Source organism: Narcine bancroftii, chromosome 1 (genome assembly GCF_036971445.1).
Source record: "Narcine bancroftii isolate sNarBan1 chromosome 1, sNarBan1.hap1, whole genome shotgun sequence".
NCBI classification, from domain to species: domain Eukaryota; kingdom Metazoa; phylum Chordata; class Chondrichthyes; order Torpediniformes; family Narcinidae; genus Narcine; species Narcine bancroftii.
The window spans coordinates 189,898,152-189,924,282 of record NC_091469.1 but is presented as its reverse complement, the minus strand read 5'-3'; the positions used below and the strand labels follow the sequence as shown (position 1 = coordinate 189,924,282).

Genomic DNA, 26,131 nt, shown 5'->3' with positions numbered 1-26,131 from the left:
TGAAGGATTTCATTAAACAGACCAGGGTGCATATGGTCAACAACACGCATTCGATCAGCAGCTTAACCAGTGCTGTTTTGAGGTATTCAGATAAGTGCAAAATGGCTATTATGTTTGTCTGCAGAATGCCAAGTGTTGGCAGGATGAGAACCAATGCATGGATAGATGGCAGGCATGACACAGGAGGGCTGTGTCCAGACATTGAGCCCAGATGAACACATCTTCATTTCAAAGAATTGTGGTCCACACTACTAAAAGAAACCATGGCATAAAAAAAAACACACCAAGCACAACTAAACTATGGAAAAGTGGAGACAAGAGATAGCAAATGCTGGAATATGGAGCAACATCAGTGGAAGAAAAAGAATGGTTGACCATTCATTGAGAACCCAGTCTCGCTGAAGAGTTCTGATGCGAAATGTTGACCAATATTGTCTTTTTAATTATTATTTTTGCTTGTAAAATATTATAACAGTTTGACTTGGTATAAAGCTGAAAAGTTTTGTCCAGCAGAGCATCTATATTGAGGATCAGGCAGCATCTGTTTGCCATCAATAATGCGAATTAAATGAGTCATCTTAAGTGGCCCGAGTCTTTCAGGTAGTTCAAACAACCATCACAATCTACTTGCACCCGTCAAATTGCAACATTTGGTGCATCCCTATTTTAATCTGACAGACATCAATGGGCTTATAAACTTTGGAAATCACTCCCTATAATTCCTTGCTTGCCTGCATTTCTTTCCTCCTGAATATACTCCTGAAAACCTACCATTTTGTTTTCAAAATCTTTGATTTTGTAGTTATATTTGCCTGTGAAATGCCTTGCTATGTTTTGTTTTAAACATATTCTGTAAATGTAAACTAATTTTGTTTTATTTGAACCATCATCTTACTTACTATTAGTTGGTGAAGTACTTTCTCAAACTTATTCCAAAGTGATTGGAGCAATCTTTAGGCAAGAATCTCCACAGTCTAAGTTTTATTCTAAAAGAAGCTTTTGGCTATTTAAACAAATTAACAGACATTTTTAGCAAATTTCACTTTTATTATTAAAATATAGTATGTTAGTTTGATTACATAAAAGTACGTTGAATTTTAAGTCATCGAGGACCAAATGATGAAAGAATGGATGAGAGCAAGTAAGAATCCACATAGCAGCATTTTAGATGAGATCAGATTTCTTGAGGGTGGCTTAGAGTTGCTCAAGAACATTAATTGAAGGCTTTTCACTTTTAAGCAACAAGAGGAGTATCCGATCCAAAATATAAGGTCGTATTTAAAATTTGAAGCTCAATAAATGCTTATTGCTGCCATGTCCTGACACGACTAGTGTTCTTCCCGTTGATGTTAATTCATAGGTATCTCTCGAGAGTGAGGCCACATGTGAGGAAACATTGATAATTACAAGGAGGAATATGCAGGTGGCACCTGGTGTACAAACCCATTCATTCCCTGCTTCCCTCCATGCAGTCATCTGGCTCTGTACAACTCCTCCTTAATTTAGCCACAGAAACAAAGTACAACCCATTAGATCTCCAGAGGTCTGCACTAACTGAAAGAACTTTCATGTCAGAATAATATTGACTGTATCTTTTGTGCTCTTAATCTAACAAGAGCTCATCTCCTGCTCATTTGTTTACGTAGTTACATGCAATTACGTGGAACATAAAGAACAATAAAAAAAAGCAACCACTCCTTGGCAGCATTAATGTTTCACATGAGCCAACTCCCATCCTAATTTATCAACATAGTTATCTGTCGTTTTCTCTCATGTACATAAATAAGTTTAATTTAAATGTTATTAGGGTATTCACCTCAACTATTTCCTCCAGTTTTGAATACCCCATTCTGGGCACTCTGTGGGTAAAGAGATTTCTCATAAATTCCATACCAGATTTATAGGTGACTATGTTACGTTCAGGGCTTCAAGTTTTGTCCTATACTGACAGGGTGGAAAAGACATCACTTCTTTTTCGACAACAGGGCATAAGCCCAAGTGCAGATATATCAATTCCACTTAACATTCTCCCAAAACACTGGCTTCCAAATTCATACTCTCAATAGTTTTAAGAATCTTTTACAATCACATGAATTGCAGGCACTAAATGTGGTCCACCTTTTATGCAGGAGGCCAGAAAGCCAGCTTGTTTGAAAACAACAACAGCATCTTCATTAGGTGTAATCACCATTTTCATCACCAGGCATAAAATCTAAAGCCACTACAAATGATTTTCTGCCTGGTACTGGTTTTGGTGAGGTTTCATGAATCTAGCTCTGATGACTAACATTGAGCTTGCTGGCAGCTCTGGAGGGTCATGGCTCATTTGATAATGTAAATGGGAATGGTCTTTCAGATCAAGGGATTGCAGCCTTATGGAAAACCAAAGGCCCCAGCCTTCCAATAGCATGTTTAAATGTTTGCTCCAGCAATATCCTGGTTCATTGTGCCAAAGACTTGAGCTCCAGTACCCCCTATGCCTCTGGTGGTTCATGGAATGAATTGGAAATCTGGCTTCTCTGATTTTGGGGATCTTGAAGAGAAGACTTATTCATTTGAAGATGTTTGCCAATGCTACAGCCTTTTTTCTTACACTTAAGTGAAGGATTCCCCATCACTGAGGATTGAGAGGTTCACTGAGTTTGATTTCCCCATTAACTGACCATAGGCTACAATACACAAATGATTTGAAAGAACTGTAGAGCTTTGCCCCAATTCCTGGTTGTGGTGTTGTTCAGCCCTGGCTATGGCCATTGTTTCTACTGCTTACCATAAATCCAGTTCAGAATTGTAGGTTCAGGTTGGCTCTTCATTGATATATGTACCTGGGGCTACTCTTGGCATTTCCTCATTGAATCAATTTTGATGAACTTTGGTGAAAGTACCGGCAGAGCAATACCATAGGTAATGAAGAGATGCAGATGGCTGCTGATAATGTTCAAGAATGTTATGTGTGGGGCTTTTTTATTTGCCTCAATCTACCCCATAAAGACAGCAGTGGTGCTGTGCGACACATTGAATGGGCACGTGAGTTGCCCTAAAATACATCTGTATTAATCAAAGGTCATCATAACATTCAGCAGTTGTTTTAAATCTCACCACCATCGAAATACTCGAGCTGGCAGAGTCCGCAAGCATCGAATCCACGCTGCTGAAGACCCAACTGCGCTGGGTGGGTCACGTCTCCAGAATGGAGGACCATCGCCTTCCCAAGATCGTGTTCTATGGCGAGCTCTCCACTGGCCACCGAGACAGAGGTGCACCAAAGAAGAGGTACAAGGACTGCCTAAAGAAATCTCTTGGTGCCTGCCACATTGACCACTGCCAGTGGGCTGATATCGCCTCCAACCGTGCATCTTGGCGCCTCACAGTTCGGCGGGCAGCAACCTCCTTTGAAGAAGACTGCAGAGCCCACCTCACTGACAAAAGACAAAGGAGGAAAAACCCAACACCCAACCCCAACCCACCAATTTTCCCCTGCAGCCGCTGCAACCGTGCCTGCCTGTCCCGCATCGGACTTGTCAGTCACCAACGAGCCTGCAGCAGACGTGGACATACCCCTCCATAAATCTTCGTCTGCGAAGCCAAGCCAAAGAAAAAGAAAAAGAAAACAACATAGATTCTTCACTTAACCGAAGTTCCTCATTGCTGGTATCATAGAATCATAGAAATTTATGTCACAGTAAGAACTATTTTAGTCTATTATTGTCCAAGCCGTTTAGAAAGAAAATGTGTATTGTATTAAATTTGGGTAAATTTTACATGCTCCCTTCCCAAAGATCTACCAGATAAAAAACCTTTGTTCGAATAATTTTACCTTAATTTTCTTACATTTCCAGATAGATATGTCAAAGGTTTACACAATCCAATGTGCTCTGAAGGTATACGAGGCCACCACCTGAAGAAATGAACCATTAGTTTCAACGCAAACAGACACTAATTAGGCATAGCTCTATTGATATTCTTCTATCCATGAGATATGCTGTGGTAAAAAAAACCCAGCAGTACAGTTGACAGGACTGGTTTAGTCTCAAGTGCCTCCTGCCCCACCTCACTTATCCTATGGATTAAAATGAGGCTCTGTGAATGTTTTCTTTAACATACATTTTTCTATTAAACAGACTTTGAAGAAGATGTTGCATTTGGCCCAGCATCAAGCCCCGAATACAGAAGGTAAGATGTGAGTGGTGTTATCATGAGGTGGAACTGCAGTAACCCCTACAACAGATGTTGCTTCCTTTAACTTGAGAAGAATATCCTGACTTGCACTTGGAATTATGCCAACTTTAGTCAGTATCCAGGATATTAATATTTAATGATGAAATATGATTTAATTTATATATAATGAAATAGGAATTAGCTTCAGTATTGTTCTAACGTCGAAACAGTGTTTAATATTATTCTAAATAATTGTTTGAAGACTTGTCAAAGAGAACATCGCATGAGGTGCTCTTGAATTCTCTCTCTAAATCTATCTATTTCACTCCCATTTTAAGAAACCAATATTGACTTGGTCAAAACTTAGTCTGATTGTGCTCTTGTGAGGGAACGAGGTTATATTTACCAAGTTAAATGTGCCATTTAATGTTAACTTCTTGTTCTTTACCTGACTTTCAATTGTGTTGATAAAATACAGGTTGGTGATGAATAATTAACCTTCTGATGCATTCCTATCAGGCACTGGTGATGGCAAAGGATTAAATTAATAATCACGTTGTACACTGCTTGAAATATGAAATCATTCTTTCTCATCAATAATTTAATAAGGCAAAATGTTGTTCCACTGATTGTGCTTTCGGTTTCAATGATATCTGTACTCAGCTGCAGAAGAGGTACTGAACAGTGCAATATGGTTGGTCAGAATGAATATACCCAAGAAGGAGTTTATAGAAACAACATTTATTAAAATGAAATTGAATCATTACTATTCACTCACTTTCATAAGTTCGGATGCACCTATTGTAATAAACTACTATTAGGAGCAAATTTTGGAAAGCAACAGATTGGGAGAACCGGATTATGGAGTTCTTATTGTGTTCAATGTTATGACAAACATCATAAGTGGTGAATTAACAACATGATGTAATATAATTTTCCATTCATATTTTGCCCTGGTCCTACAGTATTCAGCATTCAGTCAATCATTCTGAAAGCCTACAAAGGGCAGCAGTAAGCTTCCTGAGATATACCTCTCAAGGATTTAGGACCTTTTGGCGCAGCTGTTTTGGCACGGCCAGTTTGGCGCAGCCCAGTTTGCTGCAGACCTATTTAGGCGCAGAACTATTTCAGCATATATTCAAGCTCAGTTAAAAGCATTAATGGAAGCAAGATGGGAATTGATAACACTTTATTATGTTTACATGGAACTAAAAAATGTTTATTCTCTGTAGTAAAAATGTTAGATAGTGATGTTAATTACAAAAAATCTAAAATATGACCTTTATTCAAAATTATGGGCTTTCCCTCTTAAATCCTCAACATAATTTCTCCCACTAAATCTTCTCTCGAGTGTTTGTGTTCGAGCGCCTGTTTCCCTGAATTTCTTTAATTTCAACGGAATATCGTGCCCTGCTACAAGATGCTCATAGTAAATGTCCCTTCCTCTCTGAACTTTTCATAAACTGTCAATAAATTTCCAAATAACTGGATGTTCCACTCCAAGTTCGCAATGTAATCTCCTGTGAGCAGCTTCTGCATGATTGTTTGTTCTGACCTCATTGTTTAAAGTTCTTTCATATAAATTCCACATTCCAACTGGAAAAAGCAGTGGACGCCTCTGCGTAATCTTCTACCTACATAGTTATCCTCGAACCAGTCCAGCAGCAGTTGTAGTTCATCTGGAAGCGCGTCAGCCAAATGTTCAATAGCTTCATCAAGGTTTTCAATTGGAATAAATGCAAGACCAATTATTATTTTAGCTCTCAAAGAAAACTCTGAGTCAATGTTATACCTACTCAAGTGTCCCAAACTGGCAAGATGTTTTCTCATATTTTGAGCCAGATGAAAAAAACATCCCCTGATTTCTGCAGAAGGAAAATCCTGCTGTAAAATTTTGAAATTTGCAAGCTCAAAGTCACAGTTGATAATGTCAGGCCGTATTTCAAATAATTTATCATACGTTGTTCGTAACTTATTTGGGAGTAAAGCAATCAACAGTGGGAACACACCTTTATGTATTTCCCCTAAAATAACATAAACTTGTGAAAATAGAGGTGGGGAAATTTTGAATGCTCCATCGACATATAACTTTTTTGCTTGTCTCAGAAACTTGGCATTCCTTTTTCTTCCAAATATAAGAATTCTGCAGGTGGTGCTATCACTGTCGGCTAGTAAAAATTGTTCTTCATTATATTCATCAATAGAATATGTTTTAAAGTTATCTGGAATTACAAGTTCTTCTAAATTTCTTCGATTTACTGTGTAAGCAGCAATTTCTTACCTTGTCCTACGGACCATTTTCTTCAGCGCTCTGTTGTTAGGCATCATTCCTTGGCAAGCTTCAGACAAATTTTCCAGACACTCATTAATCATTTGTGCAGTTCCCTTAACAGTTTCAGCAGCCCGTACTTTTATCTTTGAAATGATGGTATCTCTTTCCACCTTCAATGCCGAAGCTGCATGCGAACGTTCATTAATTTGTTTCACTAGTTCACCATTTTTAACGTGAATTCGAGCTTTGCAAATGTCCTTCCTCTCACATCTCCAAAACTTGGTTATCTATCAAAAACATATATACATATATATATATATATATATATATATATATATATATACGCACATCCACGCTTTGTTAAAATTGTTAATGGCATTTTAATGTATGTAGTAACTACTTTGACATTACTTATTTATTAGTTATGTGCCAAAATGGGTCTGCGCCAAAGTGGGCTGCGCCCAACCAGCCGTGGCAAATCGCTCATGCCAAAACGGCTGCACTGAATAGTCCCATTCTGACCTCTCAATATATTTTAACACTAGGAAATTGCTTTTCCAAGAACTATTTTCTTCATGTTGCATTTGCAGTTCCCAAGTGGCTAGAGATTTACTTTCAGTCTCCTTCAGAAATAGCAATGGATGCAGTTGATCTTCCACTGCAAGTCACATGTTGAAATTATCAGGAAAATAAAGCATTTAAAAGGGATGGATGTGCATGGTATTCAGGAGACTAAAGTTTACAATCTGGGCACGTGTACGCGCGCGCATTTGCAAACTTCCAAAACTATCATCTCAAAACTTGTTAGAAATGCTGTGAAAATAGCACAAAGCTACCAGGGCACAGAAAGGGAAGGTGTGTAGTTTGTGTGAAACCATCCAGTATACTCCCTGACCAGATAACTATTGCAACCACTAGACAGCTAGGTGTGGAAAACAGGAGCCATGGCAATTTGGAAGGCAAAGGGGAGCAGAGATTAGTGGGATTGAGTCTAGTGGACCAAGAACAATGGAGTAGCTGCACACTTAGGGGGCAGGCAGTAGGACATTCAATGTGTACACAAGCTTGGAACCATAGAAGACAAAGGAGTGTTGGAATTGGGTGGTGTAGAATGTGGAAGTTTGTGGAATGCTCTGGATTGGGAGAATAACATTTGATGATTTGACTGGGGAAAAACACAGGAGGATATCTAAACTCTGAACAGGCTTTGAATAGATGGGAGGTTTGGGCTCAGGTAGTCTCAAGGTAGAGACCTAATAGTACAAACTGATGAGTTAAGATAACTTCTGGAATGGTTGCTTGACAGTAGAGAATCTGGAGATGTTTAAAGCGGAGTTGATGTCCTGAGACATAACACATCTTGTCTGAATAAATCATGCATTGAGACTGAACAAAAAGGTCAAATGCTTTCTTATGCTGTTTTAACTTGTTTGCAAATGATTGAAATTCATGTATGGCATTAATCAAAATAACCATGGTTTTTAGAGTAGATTTTGTTTCAACAGTCTGTTTTAGAGGCACTTATATAGACTTAAATATCTCTGCCTAACAGGCAATGCCTGAAGTCTAACTTTACAACAATATAAAATAAAATTCACAATGGAATATCATTGGTTGACTTCATGATAATTAAAAGTGTGGAAAAAAAGGTTGAAGACAAAATCAATTTTAGGTCAGAATAGCAGACAATAATTTTATATTTTAGGTATCTTGTAGTTATCAGTAACAATGTTTCATAAGCTTGGGCTAACATCACAAAACAATCACAAGTTGGGCTTCTCAACAAAAGTCCACCCACCCCTCCCCCCTTATTATTTTGTTCTGACCCCTGCTGTCATTTTCCATAAGTTGATGAAGGGCTCAAGCCAGAAAAAGTTAGTTATGTATCTCTATCTTTGTTTTATAATGTTGGACCTGCTGAGTTTCTCCAGCATTGTTTTTAGTTCAACCAAGGTGACCGCAGACTTTTGTGTTTTACTTTTAATTGATCCAGACTTGACAATTAAGTAAGAAAGAAAAAAAGACAGGCAAAGGTAGAAAGAAGCTCTCAAATATAAAATGGTTTTTACAGCTAATGAAATATTCTGTATCTTGACTGCATTGAAAACATAAATTGGATCATTCAGATTTCAATGTATTTAATTTTTGTGGAGTAAGGTACAGCTGATGCAAAAAATGATATTGCACCTTACATTAATTGTATTTCTCATGCTGTCCCAAAACCAGTCGGACCTGCAAACTGGATCAATTTCTATGCCCAAATCCGATTTCCACCTCTCTCTTGACTTATCTAGCCCTTGTTTAGGGGCTTCCGCCTGAAGTAAGAAATACATTTTTGAGATACATTTCTTTGCATTCCCCTTTCAAACCAGTTTCTATTTCACTACACTGAGGTAAGGTTAGTGCTGGACCTAATTTATCCCTTAAATAAGATCTTAACTGAAGATAGCAGTAAAATGGACCTTTCAGCATTCGACTTGGTCATGACCTCAGGTGAGATCCTTCTGGGAAGATTTGGGGAGTCTCCTGGAACAAATTACCAGAATTAAATACCCTCAGGTACCAGAATTGTTTTTTATTGGGGAAATGACCAGATATGAGACCTAAATATCAATTGAAATTTGTTAAACTCACTTTAGTGATGGCCAGGAAATGCATAGCCATTACTTGGAAGTGATTCCCAATCGAGTCTGACCCACTGGAAGTCAGAAATGCATAGTTGTGTTCCCCTGGAGAAGATTACGTACAACCTCAGAAATTGTTACAACATGTTTTTAAGAATATGGAACCTGTATTCAAGATATACGGCAGTTAACCTTTGATGATTACCCCCACCCCCTCTCTGATCTCCAATACCACTATCTCCAGTATCCTCTGTGATGTCTATGTCAAGACATTTATTCCTTAAGGAAGGAAGTAAGATCTGGATGAATCACATCATGTTCCATCTGTATGTCATTAATGCTTTTGGAAAACAGATGATTTTGTCACATCATATGGGAGAATTACCCCTTATTTTACTTTTTTGCTTTTCATTTGGGGGGGGGGGCTTTCTCTTTTTCTCTATTTTTGCTCTTCCCTACTTTTCTTTGAAGGATCAGCACGGTGTGTAATTTTGTAGTTATAAACAATAGTGCAGAATTTGATAATTGCAATAATGTGTTGATTTTTCCTTCTTTGTATATCAACATGTAGTTCCGTTTTGGTATTTTATTGTATAGATCTGTAATGTTTCTTTGATTATATTGATTGAAAATCTTAATTAAAACTTGTTAAAAAGTAAAGAAATATTTCTGGAAGATAAGATCGCTGTGATATTGGAAGTGTACCAACCAAATTGAGCAAAGTCAAACCACACAAATAGAACTGAGACAATTTTACTTTATAGTAATCCTGCTTAAGAGACAAGTATTAATGATCAATTATCTTCTGATTGAAGGAGGATAGGATGTAGTCCTTAGTTTTCTGAACTCCCTTCATTTTTGCTTTTCTCTTGTGTATTTAACAGTGATAAATGGTATCAACATAAACCACTTGAGGAAAATAACATGCAAATTTATTGGGATTTGGTTATGTGCAAGAGAGAGAGAAAGGAAAAGGATAGGAGGCAAAATTGAATGAAATGGGGTGGAAAGACACTTAAAAACACAGACTAATTGATATGAAACTTTGCTTTTATACTTCAAATGTCTTGTAGTTATGGGTAATAATGCTTCATGTAAATTTCACAAGCTTAGGCTAACATCACAACTCAACCACAAGTTGGGCTCCTCAACAAAACTATTTGAATTCAGCCAAATAAACCATCTTAAATGTGCCCAGGAAATATATTTAATATATGGAGCCATTTTCCAAACAGTGAATTATTGATGGCATAATGGCTTTCCCAGTGATTAACATAGTAACTGTAAGTCACAGTACCACAGTTATATTGTAGAACTAAATAAATAAACAGAAGAGTTTAAAGTATGATAAAATTGCATCTTTAGTAATTGTAAATTTGTTAAGACAATCAGAAGCCATTAGTTGATTGTCTACATGGTCACATCAGTAATACTCACTATGAATTACAAATCTGACAATCTGTCTCAAGCTGTGAATGGAATAGGGTCTGTCTGAATTTTACACTTTGTGACCCCTGTCATGTTACTTGAGCCTTCAATATCTCATTCCTCGCTTTAGGATAGACTCAATCCCACTATTCTCTGCTCCCCTTAGCCTTCCAAATTGCCATGGCTGGAGTAAAGATAAGTAGGGCTGCCAATCAAACTGATATAACTGTTCTCAAAGGTGATATTTTGTCCTTAAACTCTTGTATTTCTATCTCCTTTAATTGATTAAACTGGATTGAGCACTGTTCTAACTGATCCAGACTTGACAATCTGAATATTTACACTAAGATGCTGCTGCAAAACCCCAAATTTCAGGACTTGTTCATGACAATAAATCCTGATTCTGAAGTTGGAAAGAAAAAAAAAGAGAAAGAAAGGCAAAGGTAGAAAGAGACACTCATTTATAAAATGTTTTTTTTACGGCTAATGATTGCTGTGATGTTGGAAGTGTACCAACAAATTTGTGCATAATCAAACTACACAAGTAGAACTGAGATAACTGGGCAATTTTATTTTTTAGAAATCTGGCTTAAGAGAAAATTATTAACTGGGACATTGCAGAGAATTTCCATGTTGCAGCCATCAATTTGTTTCATGTGTGATGTGAAAAACAGCTTCTTCCCCAGTCCTTCAGTTCTACGCTAAAGAGATAGCCAAGATATCGTTCTCAAGACTTGGGAATTGTGTTTCAGACGAGGATACCCAATAACAGAGCAAGGCCACCATAGCAGCCCATTAGCAGACTATTTTGTAGACTTGATTAATATATCATAAAAAGTTGTAGAAACCTGGAACTTTGCCGTCCAAAGTCCATAATGTTATGGTCAATTGAATTTCAGAACTATTTATCATTGAACTTTTATTAAGGTATTAAAGATTAATGAGGCAAGTAAACTAAATTAAAATACAGATTTATTTTCATTATCTAATTGAATGGCAAAACCATCTTTACAAGCTGTGGGCCTTCTCCTATTTCTATGCCCCAGTAGTTTACTTCAAATATTTCATTCATAAAATATGCTGAATTTAAGTATACAATTCCCATCTGCCTGGTGCCATTTATGCTTTTAGTCTACTTTCACTATACCGTTATTATATATCGTGATTAAAACAAAGGAAAACTTTATAAAGCCAATGTCAGTATATCTAGCCTTTTACTGTTATGGACGCAAGTTGGCAATGAAGAATGTTGCATCCAACAAAAGAAAGTGGAACAAAAATTCAGATCATCCTGATTATTACTTGATTAGCCCTAGAAGTTACAAGATCCTTCAGCACTCCTTTTACAACTATTCTTTCCAATGAATAGTTCCAATTAAATAAATATTTTGCCTGCCATTCTTAGATGGACAGATCTACCAACAAGAAACAGATCACTGAGATGAAGAATTGCACTTTTTCTTTCAGATTTTCTTTCCTGCTTAGTCATTAACTGTAAAAGTTCAGTTTTTCTCTCCTGATGAAAGAAAAATGAAATTATCAGTTGTACAGTGTATATTCTCACTGTTCTAAATTAAGTGAAATATAACAATAATATTTTCAATGTTTACCTGCCTAAGACCCAGTCTTCACTACATCTTTATCACGTGCTCCACCCAATTATACCAGCGCAGAGGGGATCTTAGGATTCTAATACATATGACATCAATTAAAGAATATTCCTATGCCTTTTATACTCATCACAAGATCTGGTGCTTTTCTTTAGTAAGATTAAAAGCCTTATAACCTCTGCTGCATGGCCCTAAATTTGCTACATTTGTAAGGACTCCCCGTGATTTTGGACCAGTTAGTGGTGTTAGATTTTAGCTCCTCCCCACAGCCATGATCACAGTCACAGTCCACTTTCATTTGTTCATTTGTCTAATAAACTTGAAATTCTTTCATTTACAATCTGATCCTGTCTATTCTTAATAAATTCCTCTCAAATTTTAAAACATCACACCTATTCTATTAGTTCTGTCAGCCTATGTTCCCCACATCCAGCATTTCCCCAAAACACATGGAAATCCAAAAGTAGAATACTGCTGATGCCAGATATATGAAATAAAAGGAGAAATGTTTGAAATAGCCTGATAGGCAGCATCTGTGGAGAGAGAAGTAGACTGTTTTTCTAAATAGCTAATTGTAATTTAATATAACCTGATATTTAAAAAAAAGCCTGAAAAAGATTGAAGCAACTGCAATGTTTAATGTCCATAAGAAACAGGAGAAGAATTTTGGCCATTTGCCCCATGAGTCTGCTCCACCATTCAAATCGTGGCTGATATATTTTTCCTTTCAACCTCATTCTGCTGCCGTCTCCCCATAACCTTTGATGCCCTAACTCATCAAGGACCTATCAACGTTCTTTGAATATACTCAATGACTTGGCCTCCACAGCCATTTGTGGCAATGAATTCCAAAGATTCACCACCAATGATAGCCATTCATTTAGAGGCCGTACCTTCTGGTTCAAGACCAACTTACTACTGGAAATATCATTCCCATGTCCACTCTGTTTAGCCCTTTTAATATTCAGGATATTTTGATGAAATTCCCCCTTCATCTTTCTAAACTGCAGCGAGTACAGGCTCAAAGCTATCAAACACCCCTCATTAGTTAACCCTCTGATCCCTGGGATTTTTCTCATTTTATTCCTCAGGACCATCTCCAATGCCAGCAGATTCTTCCTTAGATATAGGGCCCAAAACTGCCACAATATTGCTAATGTTAACTAATGGCAATATTGCAGACTGGCATGGAACAGAACAAGCCAAATAAAATAAATGTAACACTGAAAATATGAACAGTCTGTCTCTTTGAGTTGGTATGGCAGGGTGAAGGTCTGGGCAATAGTCTTTTCTCAATTATCCTTCATTTCTTTAATTCTTTTTATTATAGTTGGCTGACCTAACCAGGAATTTTTTTGGCAATTTGTTTACAGCCTCTGTCAACTGTATAAGGACAAATATTACCATTTCTCCTTCTGCACAATTCTTTGTCAAATGTTGGAGGAAGGGGGAAATTTGTAGAGTACAGAGAGAACAAGACTTCCAACCTTAATCAAGTGCCCTGCCATGCACTTCTCATTCAAGGTACCAAATTCTTTTAAGTTATGTTTACATCTCTCATACTTGATGCCACAGTCACTCCCTAGCTTGATTCTCTCATATTGTATTCTCAGTCTGGTCTGAGATGCTCTTTCGACAGACTCTTTATGTGGAGATCCCAAGAAAACCACTCTTGCTATTTGTTGTTCTCTCGAAGTTGCTGGATTTAATTTTCCAGCAGTTGCTAAGAACTTTATAACTAAACTAATATTTTACTGTTGGTCCTACTTCAATTTCTACCACTTTCATTTTCTTTTTAAACTTTATGCAAAACTGCCTTTTCATATCTCTCACATTCCACAAAAAGTGTCCACATCCTGTTTTGTAAGTTCAAATTGATCTTCCTTTCTTTGTGCACTGGAAGGTAAGGGCTCTTAAACATCATTCACTTCTTAAAGACATGGAATACCGTGCATTGGAGAGTTATTAAACATGTTACTCGCGATGGTACAAAATAAATTTAAAAGGTAATACAACTGCACATATTACAGGCATTTAAGATTCAGGGACTTAATATTTTTTTAATATTTGCAAACCCAAATGAACAAATGATGATAATTTCTCCCCTTTTAAATGACATTTCTTGCTGGTTTGCTTTGCTTAATGCAGTCTGTGAATGGAGAATGTAATTGAACTTGTCTCTTATTAATAACTTCAATTTTAACACTGTAGCGGCGGCTACACTGCTCCTGGAAGAACACACACAACCAGACGGGTTGAGCTCAGTGAGCAGACTAGTTTATTGCAGGCTGCTGGGCTGTACTTATACTCCCAGCTCGGACCTGGCTGAGAAATGCACTGGAGGGCGCTGACGTCACCTAGGCATCACATGGTTCCCCCAGCGCGGGCTTCTGAGCCCCGTGCTGGGAGGAAGGGAACACCCCCGATGGCACCATTTTGGTCGGCTGCCCTGCCGCGTGGCTTACAAGCGGGGCCGGTTCACCTGCCTAGTGGTGAGCCGCCACACAGCCCCGCCCAGAACCGTCACTACTAATGTCCTTTTTCACCAGGCGGCCTCGCTTCTTGGGCTAGGCTACGACCACAGGCTCAGTGGGATCGAGGAGCGCTGGCTTCAGCCTGTCCACGGTAAACAGCACCCACCTGCCACCAATGTCCAGAGTGAATGTGAAGCTGGAACGCTGTACAACCCTGTAAGGCCCCTCGTACGGTCGCTGCAGAGGTGCCATGGTCGGTCCCCGCCAATCAAAAACATACCCCGCGGAAAGCAGTTTGCCAGGAACGTGAGACGGGCGGGTGCCATGCCTGGGCGGCAGTGGGGGGTCAAACGAGTCCAAGCATGCCCTGAGGTGAGGAAGTAGTTCGTGTGGTGACCACTGGGGATTGTGAGGTGTGTTGTCAAACTCACCAGGTTGTGCCATCGGTGCACCATAGACCAGCTCAGCAGATGAAGCCTGCAGATCTTCCTTTGGAGTGGAGCGGATGCCCAGGATCACCCAAGGCAGTTCGTCTGCCCAGTCGGGACCGGTGAGGCGGGCCATGCGTGCCGACTTAAGGTGGTGATGCAGAATTTCGACCAGTCCATTGGCCTGCGGGAGGTAGGTCGTGGTGTGGTGTAGCTGGTTCCCCAACCTGTTGGTGAGCTGTGCCCAGAGTGCAGATGTGAACTGGGCACCTCAATCACTGATGAGATGACCTGGGATGCCGAACCAGGCGACCCAATCATGCAATAGTGCTCGGGAGCAAGAGTCGGTAGAGGCATCTGGCATTGGGATCACCTCAGGCCAGCGAGTGGTGCGGTTCACCATTGTAAACAGGTAATGGTTGCCCCAGGAAACGGGTAAGGGCCCAACGATGTCCACGTGAATGTGGCTGAACCATTCCCGGATGTGTTTGAACTCCTGTATGGGCGCCCTGGTATGTCTGTGCACCTTGGATGTCTGACAATGGGTGCATGTTCTGGCCCAGCCCGCGATCTGCTTCCGCAGCCCATGCCACATGAACTGTTGTGCCACCATCCAGACCGTGGACCTGATGGATGGATGTGGATGTGATAGAAGACCTGCCTGCACCACTGCTGGGGAACCACTTGTCATGGGGTGCCCATGGAGATATCGCACAGGATGGTGCTTTCGCCGCTCGGGGTCAGGAGGTCTCGGAACTGCAGGCCTGTGATGGCGGTTTTGAAGGCCCTCGTCTCCATATCAGACTTCTGGTCCCGGGCAAGTTGGTCGAAGTCGAGGCTGGGCGTCAGCACGCAGATGGCCGGTCGTGAAAGTGCATCAGCAACCACATTGTCCTTCCCCACCTTGTGCCAAATGTCAGTGGTAAATGCCAACACAAAGGAGAGGTGACGCTGCTGGCGGCTGACCAAGGATTCTTTGCCATCGCGAGCGCCTGGGTGAGGGCTTTGTGGTTAATGAAGATGGTAAAAGTCCTCCCCTCCAAAGAAATAGTGGAAAGCCGCACCGCCAGGTACATGCTCAGTAACTTGTGGTCGAAGGCACTATATTTGCGTTCCAGCGGGCGGAGCAGGCAGCTGAAGAATGCCAGCGGTTTCCAATGTCCATTCACCTGCTGCTCCAGGATGGCACCGATAACTGTGGCAGAGGAATTGACAGAGAGTGCCTTATGCAGGTTGGTGGGTGAGCAAGGTGGCCTTTGCGAGGACGTCCTTGGTAGCCTCGAATGCGGTGCAGCCTTCTGGATTCCAAGCGAGCATTTTGTGCTTGTCTGCGATGAGGACGAATAGCAGCTTCATGATGTGCGTGGCTCCTGGGATGAACCGGTTGTAAAAGTTGACCATACCCGTGAACTCCTGCAGCCCCTTGAGGCTGTCCGGGTGTGGTAACTCCCTGATAGCAGTGACCTTCACATTGGCGGGCAAGGCTCCTTTGGCCATGATGGTATGGCCCAGGAACTCCATAGACTCTTTCCCGAACTGGCACTTGGCCGGGTTGATAGTAAGGCCGAAATCAGCCAGCTGGGAGAAAAGGGCACGTAGGTGGGCCTTGTGTTGCGCCTGGTCCTTGCTGGCGATGAGGATGTCATCCAAATAAATAAAGACGAAATCCAAGTCCCTCCCCACAGAGTACATGAGGCGCTGGAAGGTCTGAGTGGCGTTCTTGAGCCCGAACGGTATGCCCAGGAATTCAGACAAGCCAAAGGGGGTGATGATGGCTGTCTTGGGTATGTTCTCAGGGTGCACCAGGATCTGGTGATATCCGTGCACCAGGTCAACCTTGGAGAAAACCCTTGCACCGTGCAGGTTGGCCGTAAAGACTTGGATGCGAGGGATAGGGTAATGGTCAGGAACTGTTGCCTCGTTGAGCCATCGATAGTCTCTGCAGGAACGCCAGCCACCGGAGGTTTTCAGGACCAGGTGGAGCAGTGAGGCCCATGGGCTGTCGGACCGCCAAATGATCCCCAGTTCCAACAGGTGCGAAAACTCCTCCTTCACCACTTGGAGCTTGTCAGGTGGGAGCTGGGGTGCCTTGGCGTGAACTGGTGAGCCCTGGGTGGGTATGTGGTGGAACACCCAGTGGCGCGGTGAGGCAGTGGAGAACTGTGGCTTGAGGAGTGTCGGGAACTCGTCCAGGACTCGCTGGAACTCATCTCTGCGTGTGCTGATTGTGGCCATCTGCGGTTGCTCCGAGCGGGAGACGTCGAGGTGAACGGCCTGCAAGGTACCAGCGTCCACCAGGCGCTTACCTCGAATGTCCACCAGAAGCCCATGTGCGAGAAGAAAATCTGCACCCAGGATGGCAGTTGGGAGGGACGAGGCGGTGAACCTCTACATGAAATTTCATTGGCTGATCTGGAAGTGGACTGTCTTGTTTCCATATGTCCAGATTGCTGTTGCATTGGCTGCACGGAGGGGAGGTCCATGAGGTTGGTTCCTGGACTTGATGGCCATGGCTGGGATGACGCTGATCTGGGGTCCAGTGTCAACGAGGAACTGCCGGCCACTGACCGAGTCCCACAGGTAGAGGAGGCTGTGTCCTTGGCCAGCCACCGCAGCCATTAACAGCGGCCAGCCTGGTCGTTTCCCTGGAATGAGCAGGGCTGACGACACTTCCGAGCCCTGGCTCCCCAGCACTGGTGGTAGAAGCAGAGGCCTGGAGCGGATGCTGTGACCTTGGTTATGCTCTTGGAGGCCTCTGCAGGGGACGGATACTCTACTGCAGCGCTAGGGGTGGTCTTGGCATGGTCGTGCCCGTGCCTCATAACCTGCTGGACCGCTGAGTCCTCCGGGAATCACATGAGCCATAGTTCTTGGGCCTTCTGGATGACCTTCCTCGGGTCGGTGAAGCTCTCCTGGACCAGCAGCGGCCGGATGTCCCCAGGCATATGGTCGAGGAAAATGCGCTCAAAGAGTGGGCATTTGGTTTGCTCACCCATGAGCGTGAGGATCTCATCCATCAGCTCCATCGGGGACCTATCCCCCAGGGAGTCAAGGTGTAGCATCCGAGTGGCATGCTGGTGTCTGGATAGTCCGAGGGATCAGGTAAGCAGTCGCTTAATGGTCTCCTATTTCTCTTCGGCAGCTGGGTGCTGAACGAGTGCAGCACACGACTGGCGGTGGCATGGTCCAGGGCAGCGACCACATGGTAGAATTTGGTTGTGTCGGATGAAATCTGGTGGAAGTGAAACTGAACCTCCACATGGCTAAACCAGGTGTCCGGCTCCTGAACCCAGAATTCAGGCAGTTTCATGGTTATAGCGCTGATACCAGGCTCGCTCATGATGAGTTCAAAGACGTTTGAATCAGTCGGGGGTCACCAATTGTAGTGGCAGCTGCACTGCTCCTGGAAGAACACGCACAACCAGACGGGTTGAGCTCAGTGAGCAGACTAGTTTATTGCAGGCTGCTGGGAGGTACTTATACTCCCAGCCTGGACCTGGCTGAGAAACGTGCTGGAGGGTGCTGATGTCACCCAGGCGTAACGTGTAGTCCCCCTGCGTGGGCTTCTGAGCCCCGTGCTGGGAGGAAGGGAACACTCCCGATGGCGCAATTTTGGCTGGCTGCCCCATTGCATGGCTTACAAGCGGGGCCGGTTCACCTGTCTTGTGGTGGGCTGCCGCAACACCTTATTTTTCAAGTCAACATAGCAAGGTCATTTCACCTCCAGTAGAAATAAAGATTTTTAAAAAATTATAAATTCATCTTTTACTCTGTGTTACTTGTACCAGTCTTCAGCTTCAAAATCCACTGCAATGTTTTTTAAGTCAGATTTACTGAAGTGACCCACTTTGCCTTTGAGTCAGATTTATTTTTATTTCCCTGACCAAAAGGCAAAAACTAATTGTTTCAATTACTAGAGGAAAGAAAAAAATCAAAACACAATAACATTAACAGGCCACAAGACAGCCTGATTTAAGTTTGTTTTTTTACAGATTCTTGATATTAATCTACCCCTGTTTGACAGATTCCATGCTCCTCCATATATGTTACAATCTCATAACCCTTTCTGCATTTGCAGAACCAGTCATCACCTTGAGCTTCACTGAACTCCTACATTAGCAATTATAGTTTCTCATTCCACTGACTGGTCATTTCACCCTTTAGCAAATTTGTAGGCAGATATTTCCTGTCTCCAGCAAATTCCCCTTAAGAGCAAGAATTTGTGCTAATGAAAAGATCTAAAATACATGACTAGTATCTATCAGTTCTTCATTTTATCAAGTGATTAATATCAGCACAACTCTTGCCATTTCAGCTTCCCTTATTTAAAGTATGATTTATGTCAGTCTGCGATGTTGGTCCCCATTAGCTTTCCGACTTATAGGGCATGCATAATGCCAGAATGTTGGGAATAATAACCATTAGCTCTTCTATATCCACCATGTGATTGATGATTCCTACTTACAAAGAGTAATGAAAGCGATTGTGTCAAACTGATGCCCACTGGAACCTCTATATTTGCAGTGTGATAAATATGTGGGTCAGACAAACATTCATCAATTGTTCTATTTGTAGCTTGCAAATTAGTGCCTATGTAATACTTATAAACTCTCTTATTTGGACAATATGAAAAACATTACCAGGCCTAATTTGTAGCCATGAATGAACAATGAGTTGAATGTGGAAAGAGAAACCGAGACCCTTCCTGACCTGCTGATTATTTCCAGCATCTGCAGTTTTTCTGATTTTCATGAGATGAATGTAATTCACTCATTGAAACAGTTTGAGGAACGTGCTTGGTAATATTACAAAACATCAGTCATTTATAGTGTGTTGAATGCCATTTTCTAACACTGCTCAACCTACAATGTGAAACTAATCAGTTTGTAACCCAGGGATAAATCAGATTTCCTATGTATTGCGTGCATTGAAAATCAAGATGTACTGCATACACTGTGATAAATGTTTGTTCTGGATGTTGATTTTTTGTTGTTGTCTCCTAGATGAGCTTCTGACCATGTGACTGATTCCTTTTCCAGGGCAGCTGAAGTTCAACTCTGGTCATTATCCAGTTCCTGCTCCATGCCTTTATTTTCTCCACTTTAGACCACCCAGGACTCTTCTGGCTGGCTCCTCTTCCCACCTTTTATATACACACCTGGAGTACTGCATGCAGCTTTCGTCGCCTTATCTGAGGAAGGATATCCTTGCCTTGGAGGGGGTGCAGAGAAGGTTCACTAGGCTGATACCAGGGATGGAGGGACTAGCATATGAAGAAAGGTTGGATAGACTAGGCTTGTATTCTCTGGAATTTAGAAGATTGAGGGGGGATCTTATAGAAACATAAAATTCTTAAGGGTTTAGACAGACTAGATGCAGGAAGGTTGTTTCCAATGCTGGGAAAAACCAGAACCAGGTGCCATAGTTTAAAGATAAGGGGGAATTTTTTTAGGACTGAGATGAGGAAATATTTCTTCTCTCAGGGAGTGGTAAATGTGTGGAATTCTTTGCCACAGGAAGTAGTTGAGGCCGGTTCCCTGTCAATATTTAAGTGTAGGTTAGATTTGGCCCTTGTTGCCAAGGGGATTAGGGGGTATGGGAAGAAGACGGGAACCGGGTACTGATCAGCCATGATCATAATGACTGGTGGTGTAGGCTTGAAGGGCCAAATAGCCTACTCCTCCACCTATTTTCTGTTTCTATGCTTATCCATAATCTTGCTCCCCACAGCAAATCTTATATCATCCCATCACTCCTGCGCTCACTGACCTACACTGGCTCCAACCTGGCCAAATCTTAATTTAGACTTCTCCTAATGTTGCTGGCCTTGCCTCTTGGTAACTTCCTTGAGTCCAATAATCCTTTTCTCTGCCTCTTCAATTCAGTTTAATCTACATTTCCAATTCTGATTGCTACTGGCAACTGAAGATCTGAAATGTCCTCCCAAAACTTGTAGAAACATTTATTTTCCCTCTTTCCCCAATCTTTTGATCAAGTGTCTCAAGATATTCTTTGGTGACTTGATATCAAAGCTTCTTGGAACTATCCCGAGTGTTTAAATGCATAAAAAAAAATTACCATCAATACATGTTGATTTTTCTGCCAATATACAACACCAGCACAAATTCTGCATCCTATTTGAGCAGTGTGATAAATCCGGCTTGTATCTAGTTTTCCCTTTATGCAGTGATGTTAGTGTGTAATATTGCTCCCAGTTTCTCTTCCTGTTGAAAAAGAATGGCAAATGTCAGTTTGTTACCCTGGTGTCAGAGAGAGCTATACAACATTGAAACAGGCCCTTTGGCCCACTGCAACTATGCCAGTCATTATGCTTGGCTATACTAACCTATGTGCATTAATTTCACATCCTTTATACCCTGTTCATTCAAGTATTTGGCAAGAAATTGTTGAATATTGTTAATGTCTTGCCTCTGGAATCTTTACTGGCAGCTCATTCCCATCTCTGACCACTCTTTATATGAAAATGTTATCCCTCCAATTGCTTTTAAACCTCCTCCCTCTCACTTTAAGTCTATATATTGGCTCCAGTTTTAAACAGCTGTACCATGGGCAAAAGTCACTGACTATCCACTCTACCTATGCCCTTATAATTACATAGACTTCATTCATGCCACATCTCAGCCTCTCCAAACACTCCAATCTAAGCAACATTCTTGCAAATCTTTCTGCACCCTCTCATAGCATACCTATTGTACTCCTAGTTAATATGTTATACTGGTACAAATAAGAATTCCTATATATATTGTGCAGGGACTGTCAACAGTATCAATCACCTGGGCACATGGAACATAACAAACATCAGTTTGCAGGCTTCTTGTAACACTTGATCCAAGATGTGCTTCTAACCATATATTGGCTCCATTGTCAAAATCATGTTCCACCCCAATTTTATTATCAATTCCCTTTCTGCCTGAGCTCTGTTGAAAACCCATTCCTACCTCTAGATCTGACTACTCGAGTGCTCACTGGCTGGGCTTGCCTGTCCATTCTATACAAGCAAGCATCCAAAACACTGCAGTCCATTCTAACAACAACTCATAGTTCTCAATGCATGCCCCTGCTCAGACTTACATTGGCTCTTGGTCGGATTTCAGATTTATTGTCGGTGCATACATGACATCACATACAACCCTGAGATTTTGTTTTGTTGGCAAGGTAGATTTACCACTTATTGAGGTAATGTGTGAGGTGATACATTTTAGAAGGGCAAACCAAGTTAGGACATACAGTGTAAATGGTAGGGCACTGAGGAGCAAGGAAGAGCAAAGAGATCTGGAAATACAGATACATTGTTCACTGAAGGTGGCGTCGCAGGTGGACAGAGTTGTAAAGAAAGCATTTGGCATCTTAGCCTTTATGAATCATAATAATGAGTATAGGAATTGGGATGTTATGTTGAAGCTGTTTAAGACATTGGTGAGGCCAAATTTAGAGTATTGTGTGCAATTCTGGTCGCCTAACCACAAGAAAGATATTAAAAAGATTGAAAGAGTGCAGAGAAGATTTACTAAGATGTTGCTGGGTCTTCAGGAATTGAGTTACCGGGAAACATTAAACAGGTTAGGATTTTATTCCTTGGAGCAAAGAAGAATGAGGGGAGATTTGATAGAGGTTTTCAAGATTATGAGGGGTATGGACAAAATGGAAGTGAGTAGGCTTTTTCACTTAGATAAATATGAGAGGTCGTAGTTTTAAGATGAAAGGGAAAAGGTTTAGGGGGAACATTAGGGGGAAGTTCTTCACTCAGAGAGTGGTGGGATGAGCTTCCATGTGATGTGTGCATGTGGACTTGACCGTAAGAATAAATTGGATAGATACATGGATGGGAGAGGTCTGGAGGGTAATGAAATGGGAGAGAGCCAATGGGAATAGCAAAATAATGGTTGGCCGGCCAGACTAGAAGGCCCAAATGGCCTGTTTTCTGTGCTTTAGCGTTCTATGGTAGTGTAAAATAAATGTACACAGCATATATATGTAAACATAAGAACTGTAAACAGATAACGAATGTAAACAAACTGGGCAATACAGAAAGAATTTTTAAAAAATCAATAAAGTGCCAAGAAAGAGTCCTTAAATGAGTCTCTGATTGAGTTTATTGTTGAGGAGTCTGATGGTGGAGGGGGAGCAGCTGTTCCTGAACCTGGTGGTGCGAGACTTGTGGCTCCTACACCTCTTTCCTGATGGCAGCAGCAAGAACAGAGCATGTGCTGGGTGGTGTGGATCCTAGATGATTGCTGCTGCTCTCCGAAGGCAGCATTCCCCGTAGATGTTCTGGACTGTGTCCACTACCTTTTGGAGGGCTTTATGTTCAAGGGGATTAGTGTCCTCAGATCAGACCATGATGCAACCAGTCAGCACATTTTCCACCAAACATCTGTAAAAATTTGTCAGGGTTTTGGGTGTCACACCAAAACTCCACAAACTCCTGAGGAAGTAGAGGCACTATTGTGCTTTCTTCATGATACCATTGGTGTGTTGGATCCAGGAAAGATCCTCGAAGATGGTGACTCCCAAGAGCTTAAATTTGTTCACCCTCTCCTCTTCTGATCCCCAATGATCTCTGAATTGTATGCCTCTGGTTTTCCCTTCCTGAAATCGATAATCAGCTCCTTAGTTTTGGTGACATTAAGCGCAATGTTGTCGGAGCCATTCAGTCAAGTTTTCAATCCCCCTCCTTTATGTTGACTCATCACCTTTCTTTATATAACCCACTATCGTAACATTGTCAGCCAATTTGTGTTATTGTCGTATCCAGCCACACAGTTTTAGGTGTAAAGTGAATAGAGCAGGGGGTTAAGAATGCAGCCCTGTGGTGCTCCAGTACTGATGGATATTGTGGAGGAGATGTTCTTACCAATCCTTACTGATTGTGGTCTGGAGGTAAGGAAATCTAGAATCCAATTACACAGTGGTCCTGCAATGTCTTGAGTTTTAAAGGTTTTGTCCTGGATTTTAAATCACTCCACTGAACTTGCACCTTCTTAACTCCGCATCCTCCTCCATGTCAACAAGCCTTCGTGATCTCTGTGCTTGCCAAACCTTCTGCATTTCTGATAACATTAAAAAATTATTTGCAGCAACATCTTCATGTAGACAAGTCTGATCCTTGCTTCTGTGACCCCTATCAGTGGAGTCCCTCAGCATCATTATTGCATAACTATCAGCTTGGCTCATCTGTATCCCTCAGAGCTATCATTTAAATTGGTGATGAATGTTTCTTGTTACACTGGTCCATTACACTTTGCATTGATACAGTTTGATGAATGTTAGCAAACTGGATTACAGCTGCTATCATGGTTATAAATTCTGATGAATATTTGTACTTTAACACATCCAATGTTTGATTTTGCCTCGACTTGCAGTAAAAAGTGAATATTAACTGTAGGTTGGACAGCAACTTTACCCCATTGCTCAACAGACTGATCAGAAAATTGAACATCAAATTCTCAACTCTGCAGAAGGACAAGGATCTTACCCATGGACCCAGTGCTGAAGGTCATGGCTGGGTATGAATCACACCAGACAAGATTGGGGCTCAATTATTCCAACATAAGTAAAATGTTTAAAGCTATGATAAGCATTCATTCTCCTGTGGCATTGCAATCAACTTCTACATGCGAGTCTCATTATTTCAGAAACTAATTGTTGTAGATGTTTAAAATACTTGCATTTTTAAAAACATTTTCTTTTGGTTCTCTTTCTCTCCCTTGTAATCAAGCCCATCTTTCCTCTTAATATCTGTGCGTGATTTAATATTAATCATTCTGTTAATTATTTGCATCATATTTTATGCATTTCAGTCAGTGGACTTCAATCTACATTCTTGGACAACTAAGTTGCACATTGTGCTGTCTAACATATTACACACGCTCATTATGATGGATATACACAGAAGCAGATGAGTTGTAATTTTACATGCTGACTGCTCAAATTGACGAGCTGATGCTAAATGCTTGAGAGCACTGATTGTCAGTTGTACTAACCTGCATTTCATTCAATAAAGGTGTAGAGACAAGAACAGGTGGCTGATGCACTGCCATGCATTGAGCCAAAGACAATTCGCACATCTGCCAGCATTTAGCACATTATAGCAGCAGAAGAGTAGATGAGTTTTGGTGCAACACCAGACATTCGCCCAAATAGTTTTAAAAACATAATAAAGTATGATTGACATTCATCACAAAACAACTTGCATTTATAGAATTATAATGGAACATATGGAGACCATTTGGTCCATTGGGTTGATGGTTACCATCTTTAACATAGTTAAACCTCGTAGGACCATTGTCAAAAAATAAAACACTTGACTGCTGAATTACGTTAGTAGATTTTAGGATCAAAAATATTGTCAGAGAGCTGGGTATTCAAGAGTACTTTAAAGGAGTGTGATATGATGCAGAAGGGTATCAGGAAAGAATTCCAGACCTTGACAGAGCCACTGATTGTGGCGTGATTAAAAACTGGGGATGTGAAATTGGTCAAAATTGGAGGAACAAAGATAAAGGTTTGCAATGTGGAAGGAGGGTGCATAGGCTGCAGAGGGATTTGAAAATGGAGATGAGAATTTTAAAAGAGAAGCCAGTGGTTTGGTTGAATAAATGTTTGCATACAATGGAAAATGAGGGAGGCAGGAATCTTTGCCATAGTGAACATTGAATACAGTGTAGTGGATCTGTGTTAATATTAATATTTAGGTTAATATTAAAACTATATTTTATATAAGCTAGTTTACATTCTACAGACACACATGGTTCTTTGCAGCTGGTAGCTGGCTTCAGCATCAACAAATGCATTTGCATTTCAAACACCATTGACCACAGAAGCCAGATTGAAAGCTGAAGAGTCTGCTGTTGCATTGCAAGGAGAAAGATGAAAGATTTTTTATGATGGTTCATGAGATAAGTGGAACAATGGATTGTTTGTAAATTCCAGGTAGTCCAGAAACAGGAGAGAAACATCAAACATAATTACTTTGATTCTGTAAATAAGTGGACCGAGATGCTTTTAGCACCCATCAAGAGACATTATAAACTTCAAAGACAGAAATGATGTGACAAACCATGTGACATGAGAGATGTCAAGAAATATATTATCAAAATGAGAGACAAGGAAGTCA

The 26,131-nt window shown here is 41.1% G+C and overlaps 1 protein-coding gene across 1 annotated transcript in view; it reads left to right on the top strand.

Annotated features, from left to right (window-relative positions):
- LOC138753293 (xenotropic and polytropic retrovirus receptor 1 homolog) overlaps positions 1–26,131 on the top strand; it is a 79,016-nt gene that overhangs the window by 530 nt on the left and 52,355 nt on the right. Inside the window, exon 2 of the mRNA XM_069916165.1 lies at positions 4,122–4,173. Within this exon, the coding sequence (XP_069772266.1) occupies positions 4,122–4,173 (52 nt within the window). The remainder of the gene's footprint in view (positions 1–4,121; positions 4,174–26,131) is intronic.